Source organism: Thermobia domestica, chromosome 1 (genome assembly GCF_964235325.1).
Source record: "Thermobia domestica chromosome 1, izTheDome1.hap1.1, whole genome shotgun sequence".
NCBI classification, from domain to species: domain Eukaryota; kingdom Metazoa; phylum Arthropoda; class Insecta; order Zygentoma; family Lepismatidae; genus Thermobia; species Thermobia domestica.
The window spans coordinates 286,923,052-286,937,756 of record NC_137454.1 but is presented as its reverse complement, the minus strand read 5'-3'; the positions used below and the strand labels follow the sequence as shown (position 1 = coordinate 286,937,756).

General features: G+C 36.6%; 1 protein-coding gene across 2 annotated transcripts in view; it reads left to right on the top strand.

The window, feature by feature from the left end:
- LOC145661218 (polycystin-2-like) overlaps positions 1-14,705 on the top strand; it is a 128,621-nt gene that overhangs the window by 105,736 nt on the left and 8,180 nt on the right. For both annotated transcript variants that reach the window (XM_081726676.1, XM_081726679.1), the window contains exons 12-13: positions 5,053-5,183; positions 6,455-6,524. In XM_081726676.1, coding sequence (XP_081582802.1) covers positions 5,053-5,183; positions 6,455-6,524 — 201 coding nt within the window. The remainder of the gene's footprint in view (positions 1-5,052; positions 5,184-6,454; positions 6,525-14,705) is intronic.

The window sequence follows — 14,705 nt, the reverse complement described above, 5'->3', positions numbered from 1 at the left end:
TCTCAGCGAAATACAGCCTTTACTTTGTAGATTGAATGTTTGAGAAAAACAACACTTGTGACAAACTCCTCTTCTTTTTAAATTTTTATGTCTCATTTTCATGAAACAAGTGTCTCATTGTCTCATTATTTTGTCTGTAATAACAGGACCCAAGATTTTCCCACATATTTCTGGACTTTTTATTCATTAAACAAAACACAGATCATCAATCAGAAAGTTAAAATAATAAACCGATCAAAGTGTATACAGCTATCGAAGCATTGCCAATTAAAGAATGGATTAGTAAAAGGCAGAGTGTCTATTGACCTGGAAAACCTTGAAAACCTAGAATTAGCCTGGATTTTACTTTTGGACCTGGAAAACCTGGAAATAGCCTGGAATTGGACGAGAAACCTGGAAGTTTTAAAATTGTTTTTAAAATATTGTTTTTGGGATTGGTATGGAATAAGTATATTTTTGTTAAATGTAAGAAAGTTATATACTACAGTATAAGTTAAAAGCCAATAATAACTTATTCAGTGGAGACGTAGTTGAGAAAGATAGATAGACGTGAGCAGAGTGCAGGCAGTGAATGTTTTTGGAAAGTATGTTGAGGGTACAAAAAGTGACTGAATAAGATTTTATTTGTTTGGCATGGTCGTTGTGAATAACAGTGACTACAAAAAGAGCTAAATTAGTCTCCGATAATGAGAGTAAGATAATTGAAAAAGTTAAATTTCATGATCTATTAAGTTTGTTAAGTTGAGTTGAGTTGATTTTGAGTTTAACGTCCCGTTCAGCAGCGAGGCTATATGAGACGTGGACCTACTGATTAACGTGGAATCCGAACCACATGAGCTCCCGCCGGGAATCGAACCCGGATCTCCCACGCCGAAGGCGCGTACGCTAACTGCTTAACCACGAAGGAGCTCTCTATTAAGTTTGTGTCTTACACTGAGGGAATACTGGCACACAAGCCAGAAGCTTTCTCTGTAGTTGCTGCTTATTTGCATAGTATGAATTAAGCTTATTTGCTGCTTTTTGAAGACATTGGTTTACATGTTTCTGTAGCAAGAGTAGAAGACAGGTCTTGAACAACGTTCCGCTTATGCTCCTGTGCCGAAGCTTTTTAACAGGAGTCCAAGCCCGCATAGTCCGGCACCTTTTAGCTCGGAAACTATGCGCCTTGAGAAGAGTTAAAGAGGATTTTTTTTTCTTGTTGGGTGCCAAGAATCATTTCCCGAAGTTTGTCGGTTTAATTAAGGTCCACCCCTGTATAGTGTTCCTACATTAGGATATTTAAAGCTACTGCACATTTTTCTCAACCGGCCTTCCGGTAGGGGATATTTTAATTAAACATTTTCTTGAGTAAAATGTTTTGAGAACCTACATTTCAGTCTTTTTTTTTTTTTTTTTTATCTTGTCACTTAAAGAAACTATCACTTGCCATATGCATTCTCTAATTATAACCAGTTTTTGTTAAGAACTATATAAAATTGCATTAACTTATACGTACGTATTACAATAAATGTCACTCTACTGAATAGACCTGGAAAAAAGGAAAAATAAACCTTGATAAAACCTGGAATTTGAAAATGAACATTTAGTAGACACCCTGGTAAAAGGCCACAGTTGAATAATTGTGCAGGTATTGTTAGTGTAAGCAGCTTGAAGTTGTCTTAAAAGCTTCGAATTTATTGATGTTTTCCGTTTATTAATGATACATACAACTTACATTTTAGAACAAGTAGCGCGACGGTCATCATGTTTAGATGGCCGGATGATTGAAGATCAGCATATTGATTCTGAAAACAAGAAGAAAGAATTATGTTTCTTAAGTGTGTGTGTCAATATTGATAGACTAGTTTTTGAAGTTAATTCGCATTTTCATTTTGTGTATTTTCCAATGTGCTCTAACTTTTTAACCCTCGTTTCCTTGATTCTGATAGTATAACAGTGTTCTCGAAATAAATGAACTGATTTATTTGACTTGTAGTTGAAAAGGTAATGAAACTGTGAGTAATATTAATTCATTTTTTCATATAAAGTGTAACAGATTTTATTTTACTCAAATTACACTCTACAGGGTGATCCATAAGTCTTACTACAGTGGATTATTTTGGAAACAAACATGATTAAAGCAAATCTGACTAGCGGAGGGCGGACTTGGGTAAAGGAGCTACCGATTGATGCATGCGTTGTGAATGGCGACCATCTTGGATCCAGGTTATTTTCTTCAAATGGGAAGGTAGGCATGTAACACATCAGATAACACTGTTTTTTGTAGGGGAATGCAGTTCCGCAAGCAGAAATACGTTATCATATCCCGTTCCAAAGTTATAATGCCCCAAAGTCCCACCTACAGGATGTGCTTCACATGTTGCCCGTCCATTGCAACACTCAACCAGAGTCTCTTAATCAGGTCCTCCTGAACCCATAACAACAGCGCGGGTGGTGCTGTCACAGGCGTCCTGAATGCGTACCTGTAGGTGTGCAATATCCCGAATCTTCTCCTGATACACCATTGTTTTAAGTGTCTCCATAAAGAAATCCAAGGGAGTGAGATCCGGCGACAGGGCTGGCGACTCCACAGGGCCTCGGCGACTGAACCAACATCCAGGAAAATGCAGATTCAAGCATTCCCGCACAGACAGCGCATAGACACAGGCACCATCTTGCTGAAAATATTGCGTCAAGGTGGCATCAGGGCGGAGAAGCAACGGAAACACCAACTCCAGTAACATGTCCAGATATCGGACACCATTTAGGGTACCAGGAATGAATAAGGGCCCTATGATCGACGTGTTCCGTATGCCACACCACACCATGATATTAGCAGGGGTAACCCGTCGTGCAGGGATTGATCGCATGTGGGTTTGCATCCGACCAATATCACATGTTCTGGCGATTCACTTCCCCATCCAAATAAAAGTTTGCCTCGTCTGTGAAGAGAACGCTGGCTGGGAAATGCGGATCTCGGTCATATTGTGATAAAGCCCAGTTGGCGAATCCCATGCGCCGGTCTGGATCATTCTCTGAAAGGTTGTGGACAAGCTGCAGCTTGAAGGGATGTCACTTGTTCGTATGGAGAATCCTTATCATGGAAGCACGTGGTACACCTGTTATCGCTGATAGTTGTCTTGTGCCGCGCTTCGGACTTTCCACACTCACAGCAAGCACCATTGTGGATGTCTCCTCATATGTCGCGGTTCGTGGGAGACCTGAGCGTGGTCTGTTGGCAACATTACCAATTACACTGAATTTCCTAATGAGGAAGCTAACGGTGTTGTGGCTTATTGCAGGTCTTTTGGGATGGCGCGCATTAAAGTCCTGGGCAATCACACGACTGCTTCTTTCCTCAGACATTAGGATGATCTCAATTCTTTCCTGCTTCGTCAGTGCCATCTTGCTCTACCTGCAACGAAAAGAAAACCTGTCAAATTTGGGGCATCATGTCTTTCTTGCAGCGTTCGTGCCATGTCGCTCTCCCTGCAAGGAAACAGAAAACCGTCAACTTTGGGGCGTCATAACTTCGGAACGAGACATAATAACGCATTTCTGCTTGCGGAACTGCATTCCCCTGCAAAAAACAGTGTTAATTGATGTATCACTGCCTACCTTCCCATTGGAAAAAAATAACCTGGATCCAAGATGGCCACCAGCACGCATGCATTAATCGGCAGCTCCTTTACCCAAGTCCGCTCTCCCCTAGTCAGATTTGCTTTAATCATGTTTGTTTCCAAAATAATCCACTGTACTAAGAGTTATGGACTACCCTGTATAAATAAAAACTAAAATTATTACCTTGTGTGTATGTGGAAATTCACCAAATTTTTAACCACTTTCGTCAGGGTTCTATTCCAGGAGAATACGAGTCTTTAGATCTTCATATTTTCGTCTCTTTTTGAATGTGAACCTAATTAATATTTAAATTTATATGACACTACATAAAATTATAACCATCTTCCTTGAACATGTTAGTCTTTTTTATTCACTGTTGCTAGCTACCGATTCTCGTCTGTTGCCATTGAGTTGTGCATAAAATCACCAAGCATCTCTTATACCTAAATAATGATTACAAATTAATAATAGCGAACTTTTAACACCTTTCGAGCTTGCACGCAAAAAATTTTCATTTTAAACTTTTATTAGGAAATAGTCGAAGCATTAATTCGGAGACACTGTTTAAGTATAAAAGATGTTTGGTGATTTTGTGTAACACACCATGGTAGCGGGCGAGAATCGATATCTGGCAACAGTGAACAAAAGGGATCAGCACTTTCAAAGAAGGTGGTTATAATTTTATGTACTGTTTTTATATAAATTTGGATATTAATTAGTATTATAGAAAAAGAAAAGGAAAATATGAATAGCTAAAGGATTCTCATTTTTCTGAAGTAGAAGTTTCATCCTGAAGACGGCCGCAGTAAGAATAGTGATTGAAAATTTGTTTAAAGATAATTTCCACGCAGACGCAAAGTAATAATTTTCATTTTCGTCTTAGCCATTAGTTCGTATTCGAGTTTTTTACGAGTTCTTGATCCTTTTATTGTACATCAACCTTCTTTAGGACCTTTAGCAAAATATTCCAGTTTACTCGATCAAAAACTATTCTACATACTCTGCCTTCTGTTTTACGGCTACTGAAAACTAAACTAATGGTGTTTCTCTTGCCTTTAATAAATTCAACATGTTCCTGATCAATTTTCCCATTTGTTCTGACATTAATCTCTTGTTCAGTATTCGTAGTAAGTATGTTGAGTGGAATTCGTGTAAATGTGTGTGGCACGTTTGTTTTCCTTTCCAATGAAATTAACAAGATATGTAAAAAATAATTTTACCATTCTCTTGTTACATAGTTTTATTAATATACATTTCCTTCTCCTTCTTTTCCAATTCGTAATTAACGCAGTAGAGTATATTATGTGCCCTAATTGAATTTTCATTGTTATATTTATTTACTCCTCCTATTATTATTATTATTATTATTATTATTATTATTATTATTATTATTATTATTATTATTATTATTATTATTATTATTATTATTATTATCGTTATCATTATCTACAGGTGTAACTTCTCCGACCTTGAAATAGAGATGTTTTTTGCAAGATACGACTTAGATATTTCAAAGCCATTCCGAATGAAGGATGCACAAAAAATGATGAATGATTTAGAAGGATATAAAGGAAGAGGGGAAGGTAAGTATCGAAGACACAAAAGATAAACATAATTACGAACAATCAATTAAGATATATTATGTCCTACTACGCAACGAATGCATACTGCATGTTAATAGTGGTAAAGAGTAATCTCGTCTCCCTCTGCGATACTAAGTATTTCGGTAGACATCTTTCGGTTTATCCCCAGAAACACTTTTTCGTTAAATTCTCTACATCATCAATAGATTGCTCAGTGTTGTAAAATGGGCTTTTTCGTAGTTAAATTGTTAAAGTTTGCGGCTGTGATGTGGAAGATTGGGTTTGATTACCTACAAAAGCTTATATAGTTTTAAGTCGTACTTTTAAATTGTAGGTCAACTAATAACCTCTGTTATAGCAAAGGTGCCGAAAAGAGACGAGAAAGTCCAAAGTAATTAACTAACTTCAAAATAAAATAAAATAAATAAATGTATATAAAGATCTTAAGGTGTACTGAGAATGCCTTAGATTGATTGGTTGGATTGGAATTTAGCATCTCTTTAATTACCAAGCCAATATGAGATATGGATAATCAGTTTAAGTGGGATCCAAACCACATGAGCCGCAAAGAATCGAACTCAGATCTTCCGCACCAAGAGTATGCCTTGTAGAGTTTCTTAGGTGATTGTTTTGAACTGCAGTAGGAATAAAAGGAAGCAGCTTAAAGATAGAGAGTCTCCCCCACCACCATCACAAATTAATTATTTCCACCGGTTCTTTTCTCATTATTCAATTGTAACCTTGGCCTTCATCCAAAATCCATAATCCTGGGACGTTAACTCAAGATTTTAATATAAGGGAAAGAATAACAATCAAGGTGATAATATTCCGCATAACTGGAAAAAGTTTTCAGATGACATAATCCAATGAGTCATAGTGACATGGCGGACGGATAGCTGCTCTCTTACCAAATTCAAAGTTAAAACACCTTTCTTAACTTATTCGTCTTTAAGATCATAATCGAGTTTTTGAACATTCGGCTGAAATTAGTCTGCAATGAAAGAGGTAAATTTTACTTTATTTTTTATTTATTAGATGTGGGAATATATATTGACAATTCGTAGTCGCTTACTTCAAATAAAAAGGAAGAGTAAGTTTGTAAAGACTCACAGCAGCCAATAAGGCTAGAAGCGAAAATTTACTTCCGTTAAACGGCTACGAGTCTGAACAAGATAAGAAAAATGATTATTAATGGTCAAAGATGAATTAAGAAAGTTAATTGTTTTCCAAGTAATTTGTTTAGTAATATTACCTCTTTTCTACGTTAACAGTCTTCCGATCCGATGCAGAGCAAAATGCACCCAGTACAACAGGGCAAGTGACAGTTGAACAGTTAAGAATGTAAGTAACTTAAAATAAATTATAATTATAAGTAAATATTATAACAAGAGATTGCCTGTCATCAGTAGCTCTGAAAAATAGAAATTGCATCGATAGTGTTTGTTTCATTTCCAGAATATAGAAAGGTTGTAAATATTTTTTTATCTGCATTTTATCACTGCCGTCACTCGACATTGTAGATTTGTATGTCTTGATTTCCTTCAATATATAAATTTAGTGTGTAAGGAAACTGTTGCACATAAAATTCCAATATTTGAAATATAATAAATTATTACGCATCGGAAAGTTCGTACAAAACTCAAGTATTGTGATTTTGAACATAGGATATGCTTTAACTAGAATGTTTTGGCCATGGTTAATCCTTTGTGTTTCCGTTTCTACCAATAATACCCTTCATTAGTTCGGTTGTGTTTCTAAAGGATACTATTTTGAGATCTACTAGTATAAATAATTCATGGACGTCATCTTCGACTTTATAAATATGAAACTCAATGCATTTCGTAAAGGAAATTCCGTTAATACTCAATAAAATTAGGGTTGCGTTAGAGAAAGAGCAAAACACATGTTAGATTTGTTAATACTCAGAAACTGTAATAAATTCCTTACAAATATATGGTAGGGAAAATTTATTTTCCGGAATCAGAAATTTCATTTTCCGGGTTTCGGAAAATTTCCAGAATTTGGAAATCTGAATTTTCTAAATTCAGAATTCCGGAATTTTACCGACATTAGAATGTTTCCGAAATCTGATTATATAATCAAAATAAAAGAAAAAAATTATATGGACCTGTGAGGAAGAGTGCATGATTTCAGAGCTAGAACTGTCAAAATCGTCGAAATGCTTTAAAAAAAAAAGTTACATACGTCATCCAAAAATATTTTATCAATGTGCAATGGACGTGAAAGGAATTCCCTACAGGGTATAATTTCCAGACGTGCTCTCAACAGAATTTTGTGGTGTTGGCTTAACTCGTGTATATGCTTCAATGGACTGATCTTGGATAATGTGAACCCGGATGATGTATTTATGTGTCCGAAAGTGTTTTGCTAAAGCAATGAAGTCAACGAAGATAATATGTTAAGAGATTTTATGTGATAATTTGAATATGATTATGTCATATTGTGCGTATTACCCTGTTTACAGTATTTGAGGGTTCAAGACATTACGGAACTGACGGGCTTTGTGGCAGACATGCTAAGTTGGGATACTGTGAAGCAGACAGAACCTTGCAAATTTGCAATACTTCATCACATCTTACTTGTGTAATCAAGATAGTATTATTGGTTATTCATTAACGCCTAACTTCATTTTTAGCTAATAGCATACGTCTGCCTCTATATGTATAATCTCATCGTAACGAAAAGAAGCTGCAAACCCAGTAGAATTGACCGTTGCATGACGAAGTTAGAAATTACAGAACTCAATTCAACCGAACATAACAGAATCGTCCTATTCCTTACAAAAATGGGAGCCATTTTCATATCTTCTGAACGGAAGATGGCGTCTTATAACAATGATAGCGTTGACATTTATCAAAAATATGAATTCAGTTCATCATTGCCCTCATGGGCTCAGATCTTGTGAGTACATGAATGGCGACCACTAGGTACCTGACCTAATCTTGTTGTTTCCACTTACTTGTGCACGGTTTCTTTTCTCCTTTTGTTTGTCCAATCCTCATCTCTTTTGTTCTTTTATTTCTGTATGCATTGGATTATTGCTATTAAAATGTCGGACTAACGTGTATCACCTTCAAAGGTCAAAAGAATAAATACTGCAATACCTAGTTCGGCTGCCACCATACACTTCTGTCATTGCTAAGCCAATGATTTGATTCCATGAGGAAAGAAGTCTAAAATCTGCGATGAAAAGAAGTCCTCAACCGCACGTTATACCGGCTGCTCATCGAGGAAATTCTCTGGCAAGAAGTTGCGAAGTTGCCGAAAGAGATAGTAGTAGGAGTAGTAGGTGGGAGAGATGATAGGAGAATACAGTAGGTGAAGAAGAGTTTCATACTGCAGCTCATAGAAAATCTGCATCGTCCATTAATCAACATGTGGGCGTGCACTGTTGTGCAACATGAAAACACTATCTCTGTTAAACACTGATGGATGCTTGCGGACAGAGTCGTGGTGCATTTCATGGAATTCAGCACGACCGTCTGGAATAGTTTTGCCTCTACGAAAAAAGACATAATGGATCATTTCCACCATAGATCATTATAGCAACAAACACCTGCGGGTGGAAGGATTGATTTAGAATACTGTCTTGGACGTTGCCATGATCCAACTACTGTCCTGGCCGTGTAGGACTGTCGTACTAAAACTATTTTTCATCAGAAGTGATTATCCAATGGAGGAAACCTCAGTTAATTCTCAGACTAAGAGAACTGCACACTTCCAAACAATAATTCTTGTTGGCCGATAAGTCGAACTTTTTCACATTGCCGAAGGCATGGAGCCGCCAAACAATAGTAGTATGCCTAATTTGTCTGCAAATGCCCAAACTACTTTTCCGAGAATACGGTTCTGCAGTGTTCCTGAGAGCTCACCCAGAATATATTGCTGGTCGGAGGTCGTGGGCCTCATTTTTAAATGTGTTATCTGTACGAAATTTCACAGACCTAGGCGTATGATGCGTTCATTGACTGCTATCAGTCCAAACGCATTGTTGGTGTTTTTTGGAGCTAGATGTACAGAGTGTGTTAGTTTGAAGTCGTAAAGAAAAATCACTCGCAATTATTTGGTTTTCATGGGTACTTTCACATAGTTCTATTCAGCAACACGCTGCCTCCTGGCTGACTGGTTTTCTCAGTTTGTTTTTTGAACATGCATGGAATTTGTGAAGTACACGTCGACTCAGTCCACTCATTCGTCGCGTTACGGAAGGTGGTTTTTCACTAAGGTAAAATTGGATATTTCAAAAGTACAAATTCAATGTATTTGATAGTATCATATATGATTGTAAATCCTTGTCGTACCAATAGAAAAAGAGATTTCTTTCCAGACTGGTGTCAGTTTGGAAGAGAAATGATAAAACTAAAATTATATGGGCGCGTTTTTAATTGTCATTTAATTCGTGCAACAATTTAACTACACTCTTCGGATGATATTTCTTTTTGAATGAATATATTGCCAGAGCGTTCAGTCTTGATTCAGATAATATTACGTGTCTTCGAGATCATTATTGGACTCTTCAATTCCTTTTCATTTCCTGTGGTGAGGCTTTAAAGTTAATAGAAAAAGGCAAATGGATATAATGGTAAGGTTTAGGACAATGAAAAGCGGAAAGTTGTTGTTCGTTATCTGTAATCATTGTATTCTGAAATAAAAGCTGTGCAGAATTGTTTAAACATTTTCCGGAACTAAAGGAATTTCTCCTTTACCTCTGACAAAATGGATGTAAATTTCTATTGATGGGCCTTATGTTAATAGAAGGAAATTTTGTATTAACATAAATTTGTCTTAATATAAATTATTTTCATATCTTCTAACAACAGTTCATTTAACGCAAAATATGAAAGTAGGATATTGGTAAAATTCGGTACATGCCCCTTGCATGTTATTCACTTTGCAAAGAAAACTGGTGGTGAATCAGTGGAATGTATCGGTCTGTGAATATGTGGAATGCACTACGTCTTCTTCACTGTCTGTCTGTGATTTTCTAGCTCCTAGATGATTTTTTTCTAAACTTATTGGGTCTACGTTTTCCTGTGAAGTGCTTTGGCGTCCAATCGTTAGAGCAAATGTTATATGTTTTCAGAGAGCTTTCAGGAATAGCAACTTGTGTAAGCTGTCAATAGGAAAAGTTTGCGAAGATTCCTGTAGAAACTCCGAAGAAGGCAGCAGGTGATCTTTTTATGAGGATGTAAAGGCTTTCTTTGAAATGGTCGTAGTTATTGAATTGCATCCCTTTCGTCAGAAATTCCGGACATCAAGAGCAATGGTCTCATACTGGTACGATGCCAAACTTACTGAAGTGTACAGTGCAGTACTAATGTGATGAAACTGAAAAAATTCATTGCTAGCAGGTTCACATTGGTTTCCACCAGATGTTTCTTGAGACAGACAGAAACATAAGTCAGGGTACAAAATAAATTAGAATTTTTACTTGATTTGACTTTTGATTATAAAACTTCAACGAAGAAGACCTTTGGAATCGTGAACTGTCTGTTTTCCATAAATCTTCACTCTATTAGGACGATAAAGGTTTTCTTTTCTAAACCATCACATATACAGATATCACAACTTGTAACAACAACAACTTGTACTTTTCACATTCATTGATAAGCGAGCTGAAAACTGTATAAACGCATTTATATAATACTTAAAAAAAAAATCTGAAAAATTATGATAAATGAGCTGTATTGTGCTTACAGCAAGTTCTACGCTGATTTGCTTGACGAATCGTGACTGATCAATGACAATTAGTTAAGCATATTCTCATAGAGTTTCCGCTCTTATACAGACGAATCATTACTTAGATCCATAATATCACGAACACACATCGTATAACTAAGTGCAAAATGTATATATCACACAACATATCGAGAAATGCAAATATTCAATCAATAAGCAGGAACAAATAGAAGGATTTGTGTCCCATTGTAAATGCGGATTAATTAAAAGAATGGCTTCTGTCAGCATAGTGTATATACTCTTAGGCTTGAGAACTGAATGCTCCCAGAGTCGTTGAGATGCAACAGGTTTATTGTTCGCAATAGGCAAAAATACTTGATTTTCTCTTTCCTTTAGGTCATACAAATTGATTTCGTTAAAAGGTGATGTTTATAATAAATTCAAACTATTTTCTTTTTTATGTTCCAGAGAAAAATAGCTATAACATTGATACTCTAGAAAAGTGGAGAGAATAATCTTTTGAACTGTACGAAGGTTGGAGTCTTAACAGCGTCTCTAAAGCAATGTTGCCACCAGGCAACGGAATCAAATAATGTCTCTTGTACCACACGTTAGTTACATACTTACCTTACCTCAGCAGGAGTGAACCCACCCTTCCGAAGACACGCTCAAGGGCAGTAAACGAGAACACGTACACGGACGGTGGAAGGCGAAATTACTGTTGTCACAATGCTTTCGAAACAATAACAATGGAGTTGGATAAAAATCGAATGTGCCAGAGGTCGTACAACACAAGAGTGTCATCAAGGTCTTCAAGAGGGTTGTGAAGAATTTCTATTGCCTTACAGAACAGTGGAAGGGTGAGAACGAGCCTTCAAGGAGGGACACCAAAATGTGGAAAACATGCAAAGGACGGCTCATCTCCGTGTTAGTGAAAAAGACTGATGTTGGTACCGCGTTACTGGATACTGATCGACGCCATACTATTCATGCGCTGGCTCAAGAGAGATGTTTAGCGCATACGACTGTTTTGCTCACTTTGAAGGCGCGGTTTAGCATGAGAAAAACTTCATCACGGTGGGTTCCGCACATGAGTTGACGGAAATACAGAAATGGCTACGATACGATGCTGCTTGTGCCCAATTGGAACGTTATGAGCGAGAAGGAGAGACTTTCTTATGCCATATCATTACGCTAGATGAGATGGGCTAAATCGTACGAGCCACAATTGAAACGCCAAGCAAAGGAATGGCATCATTATGGGTCACCACGAAAATACAAAGCTCGTCAGAATCCTAGCAATGTGAAAGTTATGATTCTCATGTACGACTGGGATTGTGTAATCCTAACGCATACCATTCCCTCACATCAGACCGTATTTTCGTTCCTTTCTGGAACACAACTTGCGACCACCCTTGAGAAAGAAGCGGTGACACTTTTTGCAGAATCCACCCTTCATTTTGCTGGACAACGCTCGGGCGCATACAGCGCTGTAACTGATTTGTTCGATCGATGGGGATGAGAAGTGCAGTACCATCCACCCTACTCTCCGGACTTAAGCCCTTGTGACTTTGACTTGATTCCTAAGATGATGGAGCCTTTTCATGGCATTCCTTTCAGAATTGTTCAAGAAATTATTCAGGCAGTAGACTGGTCTATTGGAACTATCAACACAACAGTGTTGCTACAGGTATCCACAGACTTCACATCGTTGGCAACGGCTTATATATAATGCTAGTGACGACATTGAAGGACTATAAACCTTTGTAACATATGTCTATTTTGTATCAGTTGTAAATAAATAGTGGCACTTTTTAAAGTTCCAGTCGCCGTATAAAAAAGGTGAGAATAATACCAAGTAAGTTTGAAAGTAAGTGGGTATTTCTCATTATGTTAAGCTCAATGTTTAGGCTCAAGAAAATAGCAAGTAAATGTGGTTTCAAAGTCTCATTTAAATCGCCCAAAAGTAGTAAAAGTCATCTACTTGAGACAGAAACTATTTTGTACAAGACTTTCTCCACTCTGGTGTTTACGAGGTAAGTTGTGAATGTGGTAAGTTGTATACTTGTATATCATAAAGAAATATAACACAGAAACTCAAGAAGGTAAAAATATACACAAAGCCTTTTCAATTGTAGAAATATATATGAGTCGCATTACATGAGGACTTAGTGTCCGCATTAAATTTAGAAAAGGATAACTTAAATAAACAATGAAATTATATTACAAACAACTTTATTAACAAATACAAAAAGTTCACATTAATCAACATATTTTCTAATTCCTATTTTCTTCAAAATGTGCAATAGGTTTAATAATTTAAAAAGTAACTTTTTTTTTCTCAAACAATGTAAGTACATATATGGTTTGACAACATTGAATTTGATAAATCATGTAAACATTGCACCTGTGTAATGTCGATGAGTGTTGTAATAGTGTGAAGTGTAAGAATTTTTAGGAATCCCTTTTTGAGGCCATTAAACACATACAGCTTTGTACATCGTAGTGAGAAGTGGTCTCTTTCGTGGTACTCGACTTCAACTGCCCATTGCATTCCTTTCGCAATGTTCTTTCGGAAATCAGTTTGGGTGGACCTGCATTAGTGGACTGCAACCAATTCCTATCATGTTTGAAACCGATTTTCCTTGAGTGAGCATGAAACTCCTTGGCGATGCCTTTAGGTTAGAATTATTTTGCAGACACGGTTATGAACCGTTTTTCTACCACACGCGTGTTAGACCATTTCTTTTAGAAACATTGGAAAGTCTGTTATGGGCAACTTTCTCTACTGCGTTCACGTGGGCACGCTCCAACACAATGGCTCATTTCTGCCATTCTCAACATTTTTGCTTCGACCTATATTGATAAGTTGTTTCATTATAGCCTGCTGACAGACTTCAGTTACCTGCGATGATCATACATCAGCTTTAAGGTGGATCACTAGGTGTTCTCGGTGCTATGCTAAACGTTGCTTGAATAGTGCGGCGTTGTCAGATATTGTCGAGTGTTTACTGATGCCTGATAATAAAGGAAGTAATCATGGAATTCTGCTTAGATACTTACTGGAGAAAATAAGTTTTCGACCTTATCGCAATTCACAGCTAAGTTCCGCTTCTCAAAGTTCAACGCTAGAATCCAGGATTTTTGTTATTGTGACTACCACAGTAAACGTACAAATTTGGCAACAACGCATTATGGCGTTCTGCATAAGTTTCTTCTCAAAATCTATTTCCTTAAGTGTAAATTAATATTTAAAGATAATGTAAAACATAGCAGGAGAAACGGTCAAACAATATATTTATTTCGTAATAAGATCGTTACTTTAAAATACTTTACACGTATAAATACACATTTCATAAAATTGAGCACTTCTAGAAAGATCTAACAGTAAGTGCCATCTTGTGTTCTCATTGTAAAACGAATCAAGTTCTTTCTTTTATTCGTTTTCTTTTTCGATATCAGAAGACACAATCAAATGAATCAGTGCCTTGTGTTGTAGCTGAAACATAACTCTATCTTATAATAAAATACTTATGTAACGTTTCATTGCGAAGTAGTTAAGGGAAGGAGCTAAAATATGTACTGACTTCCGGGTGGTGATCCACCTTAATGGGTTACGTAATTATGCGTTGCCAGTGGAGCATTATCTATAATAGTAAGAACTGATCAATGTTTATCGGAGATGATGATTTTATTTAGATACCAATTATATTTAAAATCAGTATAACTTATAGTTTTCGGACTTTTCATAAAAATAATTGAAATTTAGTAATTATTAATAAATATACTTTTAATGCAAATTATTGCCCATGACAGTTGTTC